Source organism: Vidua macroura, chromosome 13 (genome assembly GCF_024509145.1).
Source record: "Vidua macroura isolate BioBank_ID:100142 chromosome 13, ASM2450914v1, whole genome shotgun sequence".
NCBI classification, from domain to species: Eukaryota; Metazoa; Chordata; class Aves; order Passeriformes; family Viduidae; genus Vidua; species Vidua macroura.
In genome coordinates this window covers 1,019,550-1,041,140 of record NC_071583.1, presented here as the reverse complement: position 1 = coordinate 1,041,140, position 21,591 = coordinate 1,019,550, and the positions used below count along the sequence as shown (strand labels likewise).

The following is a 21,591-nucleotide window of genomic DNA, read 5'->3' as shown; positions in this document are numbered from 1 at the left end:
GTTCAGGACAATTAAAGGGCAACAGAATAATAGGAAAAAGGCTTGAAATTACTTTGATGCATCTGCCATCCTATCTCCCTGTGTTGGGTTCTTCTGCTAAATTGGTAACCCTGGACAGGGAGAGAGGGAGCAGCTCCAGCTCCTCCTGAGGCCAGCTCTGGGGACTGGAGTTCCCCGGTGCCATCTGAGTGTGGAGCAGGAAGATTTATGCCTTGATATGAAATAATCAGACCCTTTAGCATTGCTGGGCCCTTCTGTTAAAAAAAAAAGAACAGATCTGTGAGTTTGTCTGGCGAATTGGACAAGCCTGGGACATTTGTTCCAATTTGATTTTTATAGCTCTAGAGGGACACGATAACCAAGCAAGCCACAGACATTTCCATTTATGTTCTCCAAAAATAGTGGGAGGCAGCATGTGCTTCTGTGCTAGAAGGATTATGTAGGTCAGCCTGGTTCTGAACCTGTTATTAAAAGTGACATTGCCAAAGAAAAATCAACAGAAAGCACAAGAAGCTTTGAGTAGGAACGTCACGGGGACCCACTCTGCTTTGTCCCAGAAGGGTTCCTGAGGCACTGCTCAGCACTGTGCTTTCCTCACCTCTCCTCCAGACCCTCTGCCAGATGATGGTGGTAAAAATCCCAGCTGCCATTCACCTGAAACAAACAGATGTGTGAAAGTAGCATAAAAACGGATAACTGCCGTAATGCTGATCATCGAGGGGAAATTCAGCGTGATTTTTGTGAATTATCTTTCATTTTCTTCGATGGCTGGGCTCGGGGGACCTCTGCAGCCTCTGGAAAATGTTCTGGCTCTTCTGAAAGCAGCCAGGAGATTGGAGGCATGATTGGGCAGTGAGTGCCCTGGCAGCAGGGACGGGCTGGCTCTGCAGTGCCAGGGGTGAGGGCACTGAGGACAGCAGCCCATCTCCTCTGGGATCCCTCACGGCTAAAGGGGCTGCTTGAAGGGAGGGCAGCTAGGATTGAAACCTGCCACCCTGATTTTTTAATCAGATTTTCTAAAGCCTTCTGAGTTTACATTCTTGCAGCAAACTTTCTCCCACAACTTTCTGTAAGTAACTTATTGTTTTGCATTCCTTCATGAAGGAGGAGGCATTTGATGGGCTGGTGGTTTGTGCAGTGTGGTTGGAGAGGTGGCACCTTCACCTCCCAATGCACTGGCACCTTTGGAGAACTATAAATGCTGGAGTCAGAAATAAACTTCCCCCTTTTTGCCCTCACAAGAGCAGAGGCGCGGGTCGTGTTTTCTCGTGTCCTGTAGTGACAGAAGCCACGAAGGGGTTGTCAGAAATGGCTGGGTTTTTCAGGGCAGCACGTTCTGAGCCCCGGGAGCGCCGGCATCCCACCCTGCCCCTGGCAGAGGGGAGCTCTGCTCCTCCTGCCCTTGCAGTGCTGGGCTCTGGGGAGCTCCAGCTGCTGCTGCCTCAGCTGGGTTTAGGGGCAGCAAGAACACGGGGCTAGGACTGAATTTCAAATGCAAACACCAAGGGGATTTAACAGAGCCAGAGGAAGTTTTAACCTTCTGGGGAGCAAAGTGCTTGTGTTGGTTCCATTCCCTGCTACCGCCAGGTCTGGGCTTCTGCAAAGGCACAGCCAGAGCCTCCCTGGTACTTGTCATTTCAGACCATTTTGGAATGATTTTGGGGTTTTTGTGACGGATGCTCCAGCTGCAATCAGGCACCACTTTCAGAAGGCAGGAATGTAGATCTTTAGTGAAGCAACAGAAAATCCTGGTTTCTGTTGGGCATGATTGTTTTCTTTTCCTTTTGGGGAATGTAGTGATGGGACCACTACAGTAAATTCCCCATAAACAGCTCTCGTGTTAATGAACAGACTAAACCCATTTGCATTTACCACACTTGAAAGCTGCCTGTGGCCTCATCATCCTTTTTCCTGATTACTGCGCTCTACATTTTATTTGGATTTTGGAAAAAACCAGTTCTTGGAGCGGACGGAATCTTCCATCCAGAGGCAGTTTGTGCAATGCCATCTGCTGTGTGCCACAGACGTGGCCCTGTGCTACCTGCTCAGGCCTGGCTGTCACTGCTGCCTGCAGCGCCTGGAGACTCAGGGACTGCAACGTTCATTTCCAGCCCCTCGTTCTGAGCTCCTGGGAGTTCTACCCTTTACCCTGCGTCATCATCGTGCAGCACGACTTTAGGGAGAGGTTTCTAACGAGCCCCAGGCTCCTGTGGACTGCTGTGACCCTTTAGTTGGTGTGACCCTTTTACTGGTGAGACCCTTTTATGGTGTGACCCTTTTACTGATGTCACCCTTTTGCTGGTGTGACCCTTTTATGGTGTGACCCTTTAATTGGTGTGACCCTTTTATGGTGTGACCCTTTTATGGTGTGACCTTTTTATGGTGTGACCCTTTTATGGTGTGACCTTTTTATGGTGTGACCCTTTTACTGGTGAGACCCTTTTATGGTGTGACCCTTTAATTGGTGTGACCCTTTTATGGTGTGACCCTTTTACTGGTGTAACTCTTATGGGGTGACCCTTAATTGATGTCACCCTTTTGCTGGTGTGACCCTTTAGTTGGTGTGACCCTTTTATGGTGTGACCCTTTTACTGGTGAGACCCTTTTACTGGTGTGACCCTTTTATGGTGTGACCCTTTTACTGGTGTGACTCTTATGGGGTGACCCTTAATTGATGTCACCCTTTTGCTGGTGTGACCCTTTAGTTGGTGTGACCCTTTTATGGTGTGACCCTTTAATTGGTGTGACCCTTTCATGGTGTGACCCTTTTACTGGTGTGACCCTTTTACTGGTGTGACCCTTTAGTTGGTGTGAGCCTTTTACTGCTGTGACCCTTTAGTTGGTGTGACCCTTTTATGGTGTGACCCTTTTATGGTGTGACCCTTTTACTGGTGTGACTCTTATGGGGTGACCCTTAATTGATGTCACCCTTTTGCTGGTGTGACCCTTTAATTGATGTGACCCTTTAATTAATGTGGCCCTTTAATTGATGTGAGCCTTTACTTGGTGTGACCCTTTTATGGTGTGACCCTTTTCTTTGCCTGCTGGGGCTGTAAAGCTCCAGAGCTGACTCTGTGAGCTGGGGGTGGTCCTGGCCCCCTGCAGGTGCAGGAGGTGACTCCTGGGGTGTCCCCCAGAGTGCAGACCCAGCTGCCTGGTGTTGCAGGGTGACTCCTGGGGTGTCCCCAGGACACAGACCCAGCTGCCTGGCGTTGCAGGGTGACTCCTGGGGTGTCCCCCAGAGTGCAGACCCAGCTGCCTGGCGTTGCAGGGTGGCTCCTGGGGTGTCCCCAGGACACAGTCCCAGCTGCCTGGTGTTGTAGGGTTGCTCCTGGGGTGTCCCCAGGACACAGACCCAGCTGCCTGGCGTTGCAGGGTGGCTCCTGGGGTGTCCCCAGGACACAGACCCAGCTGCCTGGCGTTGTAGGGTGGCTCCTGGGGTGTCCCCAGGACACAGACCCAGCTGCCTGGCGTTGCAGGGTGACTGCTGGTCGTTCTCCTGGGTGTCTCCTGCCTGGCTGACTGCAGCTGGCCCCTGGAATGCTCAGAGCAGGGTGAGCTGTGAGCCCCTGTGCCTGCGAGGTGCTCCTGGCACCCCCGTGACCCTCCCTGACCACAGCCCCCAGCACTGACCTGTGCAGCAGAGCTGCACTCCTGTCACCTCAGAAATGCCCAAAGTTACCTCCAGTGGAGAGGTTCTGTCAAAGCACCCCCATGACCGTGTCTGAAAGCGTGAAGGGATGAGGGGGTGGGTGCTGGCCTGGAGTAGGAAGGTTTCTTCTCTTGCCCTCTGTGTCTGACAGACTTCTCCATGAGCTGTGTGACAGGAAGGTGTCTTCTTGAGAACTCAGACTGTGCAGAGCCACAGCGCCTCAGGGCAGGAGAAGACCTTCAAGATCAAGGCCAGCCTTAGACCAAGTGCTGCCGTGGTGTTGTTGAGCCAGGGACGGGCGAAATGACTTGTATGGTTTTAGAAGGTGAACGAGTGTTTATTTAAAAGTACTTTTTTTTTTTTAATAGAGAACATCGTGAACATTAATTTTATTGGTCTTAGAGTAAAAACATTTCACCTGATTGGCACACTGGACTCGGGTCAGTGTGGCAGAACAGATCTATAAACAATATGAATGGAAAGCAAGGTAATCAATTGTTTACATTCCTCCCGGACTTTTTTCCAGGCTTAGCCTGGCAGAAATCTTTCTCTTTTTCTCTCTGACTGAACTGAGAATGTCCACACTGCCACGGCACTGAAGCACATCCTGCACCATCTCCCTTTGGGGCTGCTCTGTGCTCAGTCCCACCCGAGGTGATGGCCCACTGCTGGGTTTGGGGGTGACAGAGGAATCAGGAAGTTTCCTCTCCCGAGGAATCAGCAAGTTTGGCGTTGTCATTCCGTGATTTATGAGGAGATCCTGAGGCATCCCGAGCTCTCCACGGAGCAGGAGCCTCTGCTGTGGGGCAGCACCAGCCCCAGGTGCCACGGGGGGGTGGCACCATCCAGCCCCCTGCCCTGCCCCACTGAGAGATGTAATTATTGTGGCACACATCCACTCCTTAACGAGCCTAATTCTGGGCACTTCCCTTCTCCATGATGCTGGGTTTTTTTCCCCAGATTCCTCTCTCCCGATTTCGTGTTGTTCATCCTCATTTACCATGGAAACAGGAGATCTCTGAATTATATTTCCAGCACATCTTCTGTCCAGACAGGGTTTGAACTGGCTGCATCAACCACCACTTTTCAGATGATTGGAGAACCTTGATACAAAATTATGGGTGTTTTGCTATTTAAGTTGGAGTTCTGTTTCTGTCAAATGAAGGGAGGAAGCGACAGAGAGAAAATTTGTCTGCAGAAAATACACTACAGCCAAGATGAAATCCTCCCTGAAATAAGGAGGCAGAAGTGGCATTTGCAGTAAAATCTCTGGGAATTTAATCCATCAAAGCATTCCAGGAGCAGGGGCTGACTCCTGGGAGTCGTTTCCAGCTGTTAGCAGCAGGGTGATTTCACTTCAGCTCCCATTCCAGTGGCAGGCACATACAGCCACTCGAATTTGGAAGTCACTGCCACCAAATTCAACCTTTTCACCTTTGACAATCTCATGATAAATTGAAAGTGATTCAGGACTTCTCAGGCTCCGAGCTGGTCTGGAGCCTGAGCGCTGTGGGAGGTGGGGCTTTGATTTTTACTTACTCTAAGGGATTTATCTTTTTCTAAAATACATTTTAAAGCTTTTACATTTTTTTCCCCAGGAAATAATTTCTGCTGGGTGCAGGGAAAGCACTGTGTAGCAGCCAGTTCAGACAGGACAACAAGGAGCCAACCCCTGGCAGGATGAATTCCCCTTCCTTCCTCACATCTCGCCAGGAGCAGGAGTGACTTTGTGAGCTCTCCCCTGTGCACCCAGCTGTGCTTTCAGCAGCTGCAGGTGGTTCCTGGGAGCACTTCCAGAAGTTACCTTGGCTCCACTGGGGTAGGGCAGGGCACAGAGGGGGGTGCCAGGCGGGTTCCAGGCAGCTCCTCCCGAAGGTCTGCGGGACGGGGAGGTGGTTTTGTTGGACACCCATCCCCAGGAGCTCAGGAGCTGCTCCCTGGGGCTGTGTGGACAGGCAGGCAGGAGAAAGCCGTGTGTGAGAGCCCCTGCGTGTGCAGGTACAGCTCAGCGAGGGTGGGTGGCTCTGGCTGCTGTTATTTGGGAGTTTCGTTGCCCCCATCGCTGCTCCCCCAGCCCCGGGCAGCCCAGGGCTCCCAAAAGCACGGAGGGGATGGAGAGGCCCCGCTGTGCTGCAGCCTGCAGCACACCCCCCTGCACCTCCAGGAGGGGTCTGTGGGCATTATCCTCAGAGAGGGCAGGTCTCCTTTGCCAAGGACTGCGAGACGTTGGGAGGAAAGGTAAAAAAAGCAGCAAACGAAGCAGGAGATCCTAATGAGATATAATCTGTCTCAAAAAGTATTGATCAGGACGTGGTTTTACCTGGCCAGCTTCAGAGCAGAGTTACAGCCTCGGGCAAGTCTTGTTTGTGCATTTGTGTCCCTGGGCATCGCTCTCTCCCTCAGTTCCTCTTTTTTTCCTCTCTAGTTTTGTTTTTCCTCTCTGGTTCAGTTTTTCTCTCTAGTTTTGTTTTTCCTCTCTGGTTCAGTTTTTCTCTCTAGTTTTGTTTTTCCTCTCTAGTTTTGTTTTTCCTCTCTGGTTCAGTTTTTCTCTCTAGTTTTGTTTTTCCTCTCTGGTTCAGTTTTTCCTCTCGAGTTTACTTTCTTTCCCTACCCAGTTTTAGTAGAAATTTCAGGCTGTTCTGAGTGTCTGCTTGAAAACCAGTGCATCAGTCAGTGAGTGAGTCTGCTGGTTTGAAGCAGACCCTGCGTGCCCTGCTCTGGAGCTCTGGTTGCACCAGTGACCCTCAGGCCCACTCCAGAGGCACAGCTGATTCAGGGCATTGCTGAGCCCGCAGAGCAGTGGGAGGGGATTGCTCAGGGCAGCATTTCAGCATCCCTGGGGACCTGCAGGCATTGGGACTGGAGCTGTGCTAGAGGAGATGTTCTCCCTTTGCTCCTCCCACTTCCGAATTTTCCTTGGTTCCGTTCTGCCTCTTCTCCTTGGGCTTGTGCCAGAACAGTCACTGGCATCTGGGAGGGCTCCGAGTGCCCCGAGGCTTCTGTTGCCTTTCTCCCCAGTAAATGTCTGCCCACCTTTAGTTCCTTGGTGTGGAAAAGGGACTTTCCTTGGGCTGAAGTGCTGTGCGTGCTCTGGACCGCGTTCTGTGAGGAGATGCTGTAACCTGCCCTGCCTCTGCACCTGCCTCTACACATTTAATGTGCAAGTGCAGCTCTCTGCTCTGTTTTAGGTGTTAGTGCTGCCTTCAGCTGTGGCAGGGGAAACACACAACACTGAACTCCATATTTTGGTAGGTAAAAAGTGTTTCCATTTCTCTTTCAACCATTGCTGAAATGCTTTTATTTCTTTTCAGAGAAGAATCCCGAGGTTTTCACATGCTGTAGCTCAGATTGCAGCAAACTGTGCATCTCCAAGTTGGTGTGTTGGCTGGCTGCTCAATTAGTAGGAAAGTTCCATGCTAGTAATTAACAAGGATCTACCCAAAAAATCAGTGTAACTTTTCTGGAGAAAACTAAAAAATGTTGCATGAAAGGCTGAGGGAACTGCTCCAGATTTGCCTCCACGATCTGTAAATCAGGCAGAGGATTTACATGTTCTGCTGTTTCAGCTGGAATTCGCCTCCTCCATCAGATTATTTTAGCATTTTGTGGATAGCACCAATTAAAATTTATCATCAAAGTAACTGTAGTTTTAATAGGGCTCTTTTCCCAGTGTTAGAGGAATCGGGTTTACATTTAAAAATCTTTACTGAGACGCTCGGAGGGAGCAGGGCTCCTCCATGTCTTTGGAAGCACAGAAAATCAGGATTCTCCATGTGTGGAGGGCTGTGCTGGCCCTTGGCAATTCCAGGGGTGCTGGAATTTGGGGAGCTGTCCTCCCCTGTGCCATGGGGCTCTCACCCCCAGCTGGCACAGCTCCTTCCCTCTCCCTGCCTTTGGGAAGCGGCGTTTCCCCAGCTCCTGACCTTCCTTCCCTGCTCTTTCCTGCTCAGCCTTGCTCCTCCCCAGGTGTCCCTTCCCATCCCTCACCTGGCCTCGAACCTCCCAGCTCTCAGCAGCAGCTCCTTCATTAACATTTGGAGTGCCTGATCCTTGCTTGTTATCAGCAGCATCCCGGGAGGCGGCAGGAGAGACTGTGTAGGAGGGCGCTTTAAAAGCTTATCTTTAAAGCCACGATGTTTTCGTGATTTAAAAATTAAGTATGGATTAACAAATGGAGAACTGACACTGTCTGGGGAATCAAGATTGGAGAGAGGGAAAAGAGCATGACTCAACAAATTGCTTTATCACCGTGGAGTGCATGGGCAGGGGCTGCTCCGGAGCTCTGGCACTCAGCTCTTGCCTCAGCAGCTGTGCAGCCAACTTAATTAAAAACATTTATTTCCCCAGAATGAGAAGCTCGCAGAACAACTGAAAGCGAGTGGCTTAAACAAGGCTCGCTGGAATTTTGTGGATATTCTGCTTTCATCCTTTATTTTTATTTTTTATTTTTTTTTTTATGCAGGGAACATTGCTCTGCTCTGAGAGAGGCAGCCGGAAGGGCAGAAGTCAGCTTCATGACTTGTAAATGGAGGTGCTTTTTCAGGAGAGCTCCCCTGGGGATGCAGGGTCTGTTCCAGGGCACTGCTCTGAGGGGTGAAGCAGGGGCAGGGCAGGGAAGGGGCTGGAGAATCCCTGAGGGAGCTGGGAAGGGGCTGGAGAACTCCTGAGGGAGCTGGGAAGGGGCTGAAGAATTCCTGAGGGAGTTGGGAAGGGGCTGGGGAATTCCTGAGGGAGCTGGGAAGGGGCTGGAGAATTCCTGAGGGAGCTGGGAAGAGGCTCAGCCTGGAGAAAAGGAGCTCAGGAGGGACCTGTGGCTCTGCACAGCTCCTGCCAGGAGGGGACAGCCGGGGGGGATTTGGGCTCTGCTCCCAGGGGACAGGGACAGGAGGAGAGGGAACGGCCTCAGGCTGGGCTGGGGAGGCTCAGGGAGGATTTTGGGGATAATTCTTCATGGAAAGGGTGGTGAGGCATTGGAAGGGCTGGTGGTGGAATCCCCATCCCTGGAGGGGTTTGAAAGCCCTGTGGATGTGGCACCTGGGGACAGGGGTCAGTGGTGGCCTCGGCAGGGCTGGGGAATGGTTGGATTCTGATCCTAGAGGGCTTTTCCAGCCTGAACCATTCCTTGATTCTGTGAGTGACAGAGCTCCCAACCAGCCATGGTTTGCCAGAGCTCTGTGGGTGTCCCATCCCCAGATCCCAGCCCTGGAATGAGCTGTTCTGTGTGTGAGCTCTGAGAAAGAGAATTTTGCATCGAAAATTCCACATTTTCTGTTAGAATAGAGGTGGTAGCAAAGCAGCTCCTCCGCAGTGCAAGTTCCCTGAGTAGGTAGACTTGGGATGCCAGAGAGGAATTGAATCAGTGGTGGCTGAGCTGTGTCTCCACTCTCTGTTTTGGAATCGATCTAATCAAGTTCTTTCAATATGCCATAATATTGGGAGAAATGATTAATACAAACCTTGGAAACTGAGGCGAAGCTTTGAAATTAATTTCAAATATTAAAAGTGTTAATCAAAGTGTTAATTTCCTTCACTCACATTGCAGTAGTTTTTGCAAAGTAAAGATAACTTTGGTCATCTTTTCTGACCACAAAATGAATTAAAGAGAAAGGAAGTGGATGTCTTATGTGAAATAGCAGTTAACATCTGTTTCCTTAGAAGTTACATTGATTTAATTACTTTTCGTTTGTGTAACACTCAGAACATCATTTAAATTCCTCCGTACGAGTCAGAGTCTTTTTAAGGGGAAATGGGCTGGCCCTTTTCACTCATTCCACAGTGGAGGAGCTGCAGCTCCCAGGGCCAGTCCTGGTGGGACGAGGAGCAGCCAGGTCTGGCAGGGAGGTTTCAGTGGGAGCCCCATCCTGCAGGGATTTGCAGAGCCACACAAACCCCTCTGCTTGGCACACAGAGGTTGGCAGCTCTGGACCTCCTCAGTTCCATGGGACGTGCTAAATGTGGGATAATGCACCCTGCAGGTGCCTGGCAGGAGCTGGAGGGGGACAGAGTGAAATTTGCCTGCAAATAATAGAAGGAAATTCAATGCAGTTGGCACTAATATGAGGAGTGCCCCACAGTAAGGGAAAGGGGCACATTCAGCATCATAATTCTTCCTTATCCTGTCTTTGGCCTCGCTCTTTGGTCTTGTGAATCCCAGATTTCCTGGTGCTACCTTGCCCTACCAAGATTCCACAAAACAAAACAAAACAAAACAAAACAAAACAAAACAAAACAAAACAAAACAAAACAAACAGAAAAAAAAGCAGTGATAAAACGTTTTTGTGGCATAAAAATTGTTTAAAGATAGATAGTTTGATTGATTGATTGATTGAGGCTGTGACCTCATTTCTGGTGCATTAATATTTTGACTCTCTGAAGTTCTTGCTGTAAAATGAATTTCCTTGGGTTTATTCTTGGTGTAGCACGGTGCAGCTTCCCCTGCAGTGTCACAGGTCTGGATGCCCAGGTCGTAAGATCAGGACTGCAGCACCAGGGAAATGGAGGCTTTAAAGATTGATGAGGTTTTTTTGGAAGCTTTTAGGGCTTTCCTGGAGGGATGGTTCCTGCAGCAATCCCTGTTCAGTTAAACACTCTGGGCACTCTGCATATGGGCAGATATTTCCTAGGTCTCTCAAGTCCAGCCCCAAATGAAGAGAATCCCCCTGTCATTAACGGGCTGCTCGTTGGAAAGGCTCTTTGGCAGGCAGGCAGTGAGGAGCTCTGTGCTGGGATCACCCAGGAATATCCATATTCCATCTCTTCTGGGGCTTCCTGGGAGAAGCGAGCAGGTGAACAGGGAGTGGGGCTGGGAGAGACCTTAGAGCCCGTCCAGAGCCACCCCTGCCAGGGCAGGGACACCTCCCCCTGTCCCGGGCTGCTCCCAGCCCTGGCCTGGGTGTCCCTGACCAGGGTCCCTCTCTCAGCCCAGTCCCCAGCTGAGTGTTGGTGTCTGCCTGGGATCTGACAGGAGATTTTCCATCGGGTAAGGCACTGCTGGGATGGATCCTGGAGTGCCTGCCCGGAGCTTGCTCCTACCTCCTGTGCCTTTTGCAGCCTCTGGTGGCAGAGCTCCATGGAATTGAGTGGCTCATGCCCGGGCAGCGCAGGGGCTGGGCTTTGCCAGGCTGCAGGAGTGGTTTTATTGAGCTATATTGCATTTTTAGTACTCATTTGAGAGAGGGTCATTAAGGCTCAGCCGAGTACATTAAGAACATTACTCCAGTGTGAAGGAGATGGGGATTGTGAGAAGGACTAGAAAAGACCAAGGAATTATAGAGTTCTGTTTCTATTTTCCATTTCCCTGTGTGAGGGCTGGGGACAGAACCTGTTCAAACAATTCCCAGCTTTGCTGAATGTGCCCATTTTGAGTCCCAGAAGAACAGTGAGCACTGTGTGAGCTCCCAGCAACGACCTTGGGCGTGGATCTGGAGGCAAAATGTGCTGCAGCAAGGGAGGAGTGACCCAAACCCAGGCGGGACCTGCCACAACCTGGTTTGGTATGGCAGTGATCCCAGCTGGCCCTGCAGCTCTGACCCAGGGGCAGGGATGGGGAGCAGCCTGGGGCTGGTTACAGGAGTGTCCCCTGAGGTCCCACTCTTCAGCCCTGTTTTGACCCTTTGTGGGCCTTGTTCCGTGTCCCTGATCTGTTGCAGAGCTTTTGTAAGCCTGGCACTGGGCTTAGGGTGGAAGAATTTTGTCGTGCTGTAAACGCTGGCCTCTTCTTGGGTGGAAAAACGAGGAAACGTGTTTCCTTCCAAAATTCTCTATCAAAGATCCCTTCTCCTCCCTGCCCTCCCACGGAGATGTCTCACAGTGTCCTGGCTGCTCCCTGGATTTGTCACTCCCTGAGGAGGTGACAGGTCTTTGATGCCCTGACACAGCAGGCACAGCAGTGCCATTATCTGGAGCAGCTGAAACGCCGTGTTCCTTCCCCGAGACAAAACGGATTGGGGACGTGGGAACGCTCCAGCCTGGTGTTAGCAGGGCTTCATCACCAGAGATCATCCTGTGCTGGCAGCGTGTAATGATTCAGCACCCAGAGGTGGCACTGCCACTGCTGGGGGGATGTCCCTGCAGCAGCAGCCCGGCACTAAGCAGCTCCCTGAGCCCCACAGCTCCCAGCTCAGAGCTGGAAATCCCTTCTGCAAGGAGCCAGGGCAGCTGCAGGGCTGGGCTGGGCAGCCTGGCACCCAGGGCAGCAGGGCACAGCTGCCCCTGTGCCCCAGGCAGGTGACAGAGTGACCTGCAGGGCTCAGCAGATGCCCCCAGGACCAGGATCCCACAGGATCCCCAGATTTCCAGTCTCAGCCCTTCCACCCTAACCCAGGGGTCTGAATCTGGGGTCTCTCTTTCCTCCTGGTTGTTAGAAACAGGTGAAAGACAGGAGTGACATCATAAATAAAGGTGTTCAGCTCAGGAGCTTCCTGCTCTGGGCCTTTCAGACAAAACAGGGAATGGTTCATCCATTTAGGGCTGGAAATGGTTCATCCATTTCGGGGTTTTCTTCTTGGTTCCCTGCAATCCCACCTCCTTCCAAGGGGTAACTTTCATTGTCAGGTGGATCCCAGAGCCCTTCTGGGCAGGGCTCTGCCCCAGGCCAGCTCTGGGAGCACTCCTGGCACGGAGCTGCACCAGCAAAAGGGATTTAAATGTTCTATCTTCCATTGCTTTTTCCTGCACGGCTGCACCATGTGGCTCCAATGCACCTTTGTAGCAGATTTTAGGAAGCCAAAAGCTCCCAATCCCTTCTGCAGCCAAGCCCTGGGCTGAGCCTGTTCTCAGGCACAGGCAGCTCCTGCTCCTGCAGCACATCCTCATTTTCCTTCTATTCTGCCTCACCAGCAGAGCTTTCCTGCATCTCTCAAAGTCATCTTACACCATTCTTATAATTTAATTTAGTGTTCCCAAGGAGAGTCTTAATTTTTTGTATATTGCTGGAGTTTAAGTGCCATAATAAAGGACAATTTTGAGGTGATAAAACACACCAGGAATGTCATTAAATATGCAGCAAAGGTCTGACACAATGGAATTAAGCATTAATGAATAACATACTAGAAATATTAGTCTTCCATATTAGTTTAGGTGTTCTGTTGTTGGGTTATGATGAGGGCTAATGGGAAAAAATGAAACAATAAACAAAATTAGTGAAAATGAAATTTCCAAGTGATTCAGTAGCTTCTTCATGTGTAGAAAGTTTCTAACTTAAAGCTGTTGGGTATCCACAGGGATCCTTTTCCTTGGATAAATTGTTGTCATTCCATGTGTTAATGTAATTTTATTATTGGTGCACTTTCCATTTTTACAATTGAATTACCATGCTCTGGAGCTGTAATTTCAATCCGAGCCCATCTGCAGATCAGGGCAGCTGCAAACTTCTTTTACTGCCATGAGCAAGGACTCTGGAGCTCTTTGGCAAGCAGGAGAGTGAGCGTTCCTAGGGAGCAGGACATTAACTGTTCTAGTGAAGAAACAGCCAACCCAGAGCCTCATCAGGGTTTGATTTAGGACACCAGGGCCCAGCTGGCATTTCTGGGTCTCTCTACAGGCCATGTTTTAACTCCAAGCTCCTTTTTCTTGAGGACCCTGCACACTGTGTGCTGGTTTGGCCTCTCTGTTTGTTTTCCCAGCCCCGCTGGTGGGTGCAGCAGCACCAGCCAGCCTCTCCAGCCCCTCCCAGCCCCTCTGAGCCTGCCTTGCCTGCTCTCACTGCGGGGCAGAATGAATCACTTTATTCCCGTTCCTGGCTGCAGGAGCTCTCCTGTCCCTCAGCTCAGTTCCACAGGCTGGAATTCCTTTGGGGTGCAAGGGGCAGAGCTGGGGCTGGGGCAGACGCCCCGGGCACCTCCTGGGCTCTGCATCCCAGGAGATGGGCTGGAGCTCTTGGATAAATCCCGGGGATCTCGTGCTGGGAGTGTTCTGGTGGGCTCAGAGCAGCCCCTGGGGAGCTCCCACGCTGGTGGCACCTTGTCCCAGGATGGGACAGGGGATACTCCACACCCAGGTCAGGATCACTTTGTTCTCTTGGTTTATTCTGCAGGTTTGGGAATGGGACTGGAAATCTTCCTGCACTCACATCACTTCCTGAAGATCTGACTGTTTCTTGTGAGGCTGATGGCAGGTCCTGGAACGTGGGTTCATTCTGGTTTTTAGCTAAACATAAACCAAAGCTTGGCCCTAAACCCCTCTCTGGGACGTGGCTGCTGCAGCAGAGCCACGTGTGAGTCACAGATGGATTTCCAGCCTCTGGCTTTGAGCATTTGGTGGGTTTGTGTCACTTGTTTGAACAACTCCGTCCCTGCTGAGGAGTTTGGTGCAGCCCCAGCTGCATTTCAGGACTATAAAATGATCTTTTGTCGTTCTGGTTCTTTGGGATGTGATTCTGCTCTATCAGGGAACTCTCCTCAGTTGTGCTGTCCAGGTTTTCACTTCGGGAGGATCCTGACTCCTTCAAACTCCGTTTTCAGCCTTACTGCCACTGGTTTCTCATCTGCAGAATGCAGGAGGTTTACAAGTCAAATTCATTGCAGCTCATAAATTGTATATGCAGGGAATGGCAGGAAATGCCAGAGCCCAGGAGTGAGATAGAAAACGTACAATGAACTGGAGAAAACCTGCTGTGTGCCTTTGAGGTTTATTTTGCTTCTTCCCCAGTTAATTCCCCTCCTTTGGCTCCCCCAAACTGCAGTTAAAGTGTTTGACTGAGTTATTTCCCCTTGTGTGGTGTGGGCTCCTGCCTTTGGAGCATCGTGGGGGTGCAGCAGCTCCCTGGCAGGCTCTCTCTGAGGGATCAGAGCTCTCCTGCACTTGAAGACTTTTAATTTTGATTGCTTACTTTACAGAGTCTTGCTACCATCTGTGCTTGAGCTTTTCTCACCCCTCCCAGCACTCCATCGTTAAAATCCCCATGCTGGGGTGTTTCCTGTGCTGGTGGGCAGTGAGGGAGCTCCTGGAATCACTGCCAAGGGAGGAGCAGCCCAGCTGTGCCAGGGGCTTTGTCTGTTGTTCCCAGAACTCTGATAAACACCCAGGAGGCAGCTCGTGGCAGCTGCTAATTTTAAAGGAACGTATTAATCAAATTAATTGAGAGTTCCTTTTAATAATCATCAGCACCAACATAACTTTGCGACGTGATGTTTTCAGTGTTGCCAAAAGTGATTCCCCCCAAAAGGATCTCTGCAGATAAATCAGCTGAAAAAGTGTTAAATTGTCTCTTTTGCTACCTGATAATCCAATTAAGTGGTGATAAGAAAAACAGCTCCTGGAGAGTTTTGGGGAAGCAGAATAACGTGCCCAGTGCTGTAGCAGAAGCCAAACAGCACCCGGCCACGGGCATCCATGGTACTGGAGCAGCTCTGCCTTCCCAGCTCGGGCATCCCCACAGCCAGCGCTGCCTGCTGGGTGCCAGCTCCGGCTGCAGAGAGCCCTGGGGCTCTGCCTGCCAGGGCACGGCTCAGGGCACAGCTCAGGAGCAGCCAGGGCACAGCTCAGGGGCACGAGCAGCCAGGGCACGGCTCAGGGGACATAAACAGCCAGGGCACGGCTCAGGGCACGGCTCAGGAGCAGCCAGGGCACGGCTCAGGGGGCATGAGCAGCCAGGGCACGGCTCAGGGGACATAAACAGCCAGGGCACGGCTCAGGGCACGGCTCAGGGCACGGCTCAGGAGGCACGAGCAGCCAGGGCACGGCTCAGGAGCAGCCAGGGCACAGCTCAGGGCACAGCTCAGGGGCACGAGCAGCCAGGGCACGGCTCAGGAGCAGCCAGGGCACGGCTCAGGACTCAGGGCACGGCTCAGGGCTCAGGGCACGGCTCAGGGCTCAGGGCACGGCTCAGGAGCAGCCAGGGCACGGCTCAGGGCACGGCTCAGAAGAAGCCAGGGGACACAAACAGCCAGGGCATGGCTCAGAGCACGGCTCAGAAGAAGCCAGGGCACAGCTCAGGGCACGGCACAGGGCACAGCTCAGGGCACAGCTCAGGGCTCAGGGCACGGCTCAGGGCACAGCTCAGAAGCAGCCAGGGCACGGCTCAGGGCATGGTTCGGGGCTCAGGGCACAGCTCAGGGTTCAGGGCACGGCTCAGGGTTCAGGGCTCAGCTCAGGGCTCAGGGCACAGCTCAGGGCTCAGGGCACAGCTCAGGAGCAGCCAGGGCACGGCTCAGGGCATGGCTCAGGGCATGGCTCAGGGCATGGCTCAGGGCATGGTTCAGGGCTCAGCTCAGGGCTCAGGGCACGGCTCAGGCTCTGCTGTGCCCCCAGCCCGTGTGCTCCCTGCTGCTTTGGGTCCTGGCTGCCCCTGGCTGCCCCCTGAGCTGCGTGCCAGGCTCTGACACAGGACTGGCATTCCCAGGACTGGCATTCCCATCACGTGCTCATCCCCCGGAGGGCTCGTGCTGTGGCTGTCACTCTGTGAGTGGTGGGTGACCCTCTCTGAGGGTGCATGGGCTCCAAGGACAGACCCTTTATCCCAACAGCCTGAATTCATGGTGTGGGACACACAAACCGTAATGGTTTGGGCTGGGAGGCACCTGGAGGATCTTCCTGTTCCACACTTCCTGAGTGGTGGGACATCTCCCACTGCTCCAAGCCCTGGCCAGCCTGGCCCTGGGCACCACCAGGGATCCAGGGGCAGCCCCAGCTGCTCTGGACGTGTCAGAGCAGCCCCTGCTCAGTCCCAGGGTGTCTTTGCTCCCAGGCTCTCATCCCTGGCCAGGCACTTTGTGCTGCTTGGAGCATTTGTCACTGCTCCAGGCCACCAGGGGTAATGAGTTACTGCAGGAATCCTGTGACAAGATCCTGAATTTGCAACTTTCATGTTTTTACCACCTAATTCCCTCGGAGGTTTTTCCCTCAGAAGTGCTGTGAATGAACCTGACAGTTTCAATAACTGTGCACATGTTTCCTGTTGTGCCGGAATGGGGGATGAGGATGTGAAGGCTGAACTTATTCCACTGTGCCTTTTGGACAACAGACACCCAATTCCCCGGGCACTCTGCTTGCCAGGGGGTGACAGAGGGCACACTGATATTTGCCATTTGTGTCACTCCTCCTTGCCATTTAGCCTTAATTCCTTTAGCAGAGGTGGTGCCAAGGTTAGCAGGGCACCATGGCATCTGCTCCTTTTGGGAAAGCTCTCCCACTGCCTGTGGGATCCCTGCCAAGTGGGACATTCTGGGAGAGCTGGAGAACACTGCTCGTGGCCTTGGGTTCATTCTGCCTAATTCTGACTGGGGAAAATAGAGCATGTAAAACTGTTCAGGTTTCTGAACTCGCTGGCAGTGAGACTTTCAATCTTCATTTTAAATGAAGCTTATTTTTAAAACTCAGTAGTGTTTGCTTTTAAATGGAAAAAAAAAAAAAAAAGGTTGCAGAAAGTCCAGGTTGTGATAATTGTGAAACAAAATGAAACGTTTTATGTGAGCTGGAGAAAAACTTGGGGGTTATTATTCTGCTTTATTCTATTCCAGCCTTTCCTGTTCACTGTTTCATTTCTCCCCACTGAAACAATGGTTTTCCCTGCTGAGCCTTTGGAGCAGCCAGCCCAGCAGAGCTCCTCTGCCTTCAGGCAGCTGCAGCTCAGCTTCCCTCTGTCAAAAACCAGGCAAAGGCAGGCTGAGCTGCTTTGTGAGGGGCTCAGGGATGGGCACAGGAGCTGCATTTCACCATTTCCAAGCAGGAGTTTGGTTTTCCCAGTTGGTTTTCCCGTGGTTCTCTCCGGGTTTGCTTTTCCCTGGGATGAGGACGATGCTCCAGGGCTTGAGCCTCCTCCTCCTCCTCCTCCAGGTCCTTCACCCTCCAACACCTTCCCCAGTGCTTCAATTCCCAGACTTTTAAATCTGGGTTTTAAAGCCTATCTGTGAATCTCTCCCTTGTCCTGCTGCCTTTTAATTAACTCATCCCCACTGCTGGTTTTTATGAGGAGCTCTGATACGTTATTAATTAACGCACTGTGCACTATGGTGAGCAGGTTGGTATCAAAGATGCCGTAAAAGATGAAAGTGATTACTACTGAGAAACAAAATAATTAAGGCAAAAGTTGTGTTTTCATCTGCCAGCAACAACCAGAATGCCAGTGGAGATGAGATTTTTAATTTTTTAATTTTTTTAACAGACTAGACAGCTGTAATATGGGAGCTGTGCTAAAAGCAGGTGGTTTTTGGTCTGGCTGCAGGACCTGTGGCTGTGCTGATGCTCTTTGCTGTGTTCTCTGCGTGTTTATGAGAAGTCCCTTTCACGGACTTTGTCTTGAGGTTTCTGTGTTGGTGTCTCTCCATCCTGTTTGGTGGTGGGCACTGGAATGCTGAGGGGTTTTCTTGCACAGTGTGGGTTTTGCCCATATCTCCACTTTGGCTGCTCCTGTTCCAGGTAAGTCCAGTGCAAGCATTTTCCCCCAGTAGCCCTCAAGTTGCAAAAACAAAAAGAATCTCAGCCCTTCACTGAGATAAACCTGCCCAGTACCCTGTCAGTACCTTCTGCCTCTCAGCCTGTTGTTTTGGGGGTTTATTCATCAGTTCAGGCTTGTTCAGGTTGCTGTTGTGTCCTGTTTTAATTCCTCTCCTTTTCATCCTTCCACTGCCCATTTCTTTGCTTATTTTGCTGTTCTGAAGTGGGCTGGTGTTGCCCTGATTTTTAGAAGTGTTAAGTTTTCTTTTATAGTTCTTTTGAAAGTTTTACAGTTCTCATAAAACTTCTTTAGCCTTCTGATAATGTTTACATATTTGAGAGTCAGAGTTCCCACACAGTTTCATGTATAAATAAAATAGTTTACATGTTTCTCTGTGGGTAGAGAGAAATGATTGATTAATCTTTAGACCAGTGTAGTTAGAGAAGTAGTAATTCCATCCTCCAATCCACAGTCAAACCTTTGGAATTCTATAAATACCAGATGTTTGAATAAAACTAGCTTTTTTTTTTTTTCCCCTTTAAACTCACCAAGCTTCTGTGTACTCATTTCGTGTCCAACAACAGCAGGTTGGGCACAGTCTGTGTAATCCCTGACCCTGCCAGGCATGCAGGCTGTGCTGCCAGAGCAGGAGTTGCATGGATCCCTCAGGATGTGGCCATGGAGAGCTGGAAGGGCAGTGATCCTGGGAGAGTTCCTCCCCTCCAGGCTCCCCTCTGGGCCGCGCGTTCCCCACGGCTTTTGCTGGGCTCTCTGACGTTTCCCCGCCCTCCTCTGAAGGTGCCTTTGTGCTCTGCTCCCTGGCACAGGTGGGCTCTGCATCGCCCAGTCCCTGAAGATCCCCCAGGACCGCAAGGACAAGAGCATCGACTTCGACAGGATCATCCGGCAGCTGCTGGAGACGCCCAACGCCAGGGCCATCGTCATCTTCGCCAACGACGAGGACATCAGGTAAGGCTTGGCCCCATCCCCTGGGCTCTGCCGGGGAGCGAGAGCCGCGGAGAGGCCTGTGGTGGGAGCCACACGGGGATACGTGGAGCTGGGAATGTGGGGAAGCACCAGGCACGAGGCTGCTGCTGCCTGGCTCATGGGTGCTGGAGAATGGGGACCGGGATCTGGGAGCTTCTCCTGGCATGGGGTGGCAGAGCTGACCTTTCCTCTCAGAGGAACTACAAACACGCCCCCCCCCTCTCCAGGCTCATTCTCCTTGCTGTAATTCATTAATTCAGCTCTATTTTATGGCAAATGAAAGTTAATAGTGATAAAGCGACTTGGATGCTCAAGGTTAAACCACATGGAACGGGCTCATAAAATAACACAAAGAATATTTTATATTTCATTACTCACTTGCGTATTCTGGGTCCAGAATTTGAAATTAGTTTAAAATTGTGATGGAATCACCAGTTGCTGAGAGGCCTGGTCCCACAAAACGAGACAAAAAGAATTTAGGGGAAAGTTTCAGTAAAGTCAATGGAAAAACCCTTGAGTTTTAGTGGAATCAGTCACTCAGCCATGGGATATAGGGTGAATTTGAAGAGAAGTCCCATTGGTGCTGCATGGTTCATGGGATGGTTTGGGTTGGGAAGGACCTTTGGAGATCATCCAGTTCCACCCTTCCCTGGCCCAGGCTGCCCAGAGCCCTGGTGATACAGAGTGTGCCAGCCCCTGAGCTCTGCTGGGCTCAGGAATGTGCTCTTCCTCCTCATCACAGCCTCAGTCGGGCTGGACGAGACCTCTGAGCCCGTCGGGTGCAGCCGTTCTGCCATTGCACCCCCATTTCCTGGGGCAGCCCCACGCTCCGGTGAAATCCCGTTGCAAACCAAGCGTTCCTTTCCACAGGCAGATCCTGGCGGCCGCCAAGAGGGCGGATCAGGTGGGACATTTCCTGTGGGTGGGCTCGGACACGTGGGGCTCCAAGGTGAGCCCGCTGCTGCAGCAGGAGGACGTGGCCGAGGGAGCCATCACCATCCTGCCCAAGAGAGCCACCATCGAGGGTAAGAGCCTGCTCCTCCCTGCCCCTGCTCCTGCCTGTCCTCCCGAGGCTCTGGGGGTGCCCCTGGGGGCACACACGGTGCCAGGCCCCTGGAATGCCTCTCCACCTCCTGATTGCTCCCTGAATGTCCTCCTGTGCAAACCCGAGGCTGATTCCCAGCTCTGGAAGTGTCGGGGTCTGGGTGTTGGGATGACCCCAAGAGTGTAAAAGTCCTCGTTCTCCCAGCCCTGCAGCCAAAGGAGGAGTCTGAATGTGCAGGGTTGGCTTCTCAAGGTTGTTTATTTTCCCTTCTCTACAACATTCTCTCTCTGCCCTGCTGAGCTCTGTCCAGCAGCTCGGCCATGGCATTCTGTCTGCCCTCAGGGCAGTGTTCACATTTTATACCAAAAACTCCGTGTGCCATGGTTACAATAACGTGCCAATGTCTGTCATTGATGTTGGACAGTGTGTCTGTGCCTGAAACCAACAGAAAAGTGTCACCAGCACAGCGAGACATGGAGGGCAAGGAGAAGGAGAAGAAGGTCAGGACATGCCCAAATCCCTCCATCTTGTCCCCTCAACCCCATTCTAAAAACCCCAAAATTCTACTTTTTAACCCTGTGTTAATTCAACTACCACACTACTCAAACCCTTGTGGTTTGTAATTCCTCACACAGAGTTGGCAGCTTTTCCCACAGGCTAAAATGGAAGCCACAGGTGTTTTTGACTTTGTGCCAAGGTCTCTGAGCCCCCTGCCAGGGTCTGGAGCCAGCCAGGGCAGCCAGAGGGATGTGCTGGACTCTGACAGGGAAGGAGCTGCCCGCAGCTGCTTGTCAGACCTGATTTCAGACCTTGGGAGGGTGTGACAGGGATTTTTGGGAAGAAAAACCCAACTGATGTGAGCCTCTTGTATGCATGCAGGGGAGGGGGCTTCTTGGGCAATTCAGGTCTCCTCTCTGAAGCAGAGGAGAAGTTTTCTACTCAAGGACTAAAGCTTCATTTTTTGGTCAGTGGTTTCCATTTAAACTCAGCTTCACTTTTATTTCAGATCAAGCACTATATTTATCCCTATTGCTTGTGTGCTTCAGAAATAGCCACACCTGTACGGATGTGTGTATGGCGAATTTGGGGAAACTTGTTGTGCTGAATGAATTTTCTGTTTCTTTCTCGACTTTCCTTTGTGCTCTCAAGTGTTCGTTGTCTGATCTCACCTCAGTTTGTTAATCCTGTTGTGGGTGAAGATGCTTCAGCGTCCACATGGCTTCCTCTGGGCAATAGAGGCTGTTCACAGTCTGTGTTCTCTGAACACGGAGGAAAAGTTGTTTCCAGGGGAGTCACTGAGCAGAGAAACCCAACTCCTCTGCTGGCCCAGTCCTCGAACACGCTGCCCACATTAAAATGGGTTCTGGTGTCTTCACTCCCCGGAAAACCAAATATTTGCATTCTCCCTGTGCCTGCACTCCCTGCTCATCAGTTATTCCTCTCAGGTAGATCATCTGCTTCATTCTTTTACATTTTTAGCCCCCCGAGGCACTCTTGGATGTTATTTCTCCATAAATACAGAACGTTGACAGA

General features: G+C 51.5%; 1 protein-coding gene across 2 annotated transcripts in view; it reads left to right on the top strand.

The window, feature by feature from the left end:
• Positions 1–21,591, top strand: part of GRM7 (glutamate metabotropic receptor 7) — a 216,983-nt gene that overhangs the window by 104,706 nt on the left and 90,686 nt on the right. For both annotated transcript variants that reach the window (XM_053989136.1, XM_053989134.1), the window contains exons 3-4: positions 18,854–18,995; positions 19,884–20,038. In XM_053989136.1, coding sequence (XP_053845111.1) covers positions 18,854–18,995; positions 19,884–20,038 — 297 coding nt within the window. The remainder of the gene's footprint in view (positions 1–18,853; positions 18,996–19,883; positions 20,039–21,591) is intronic.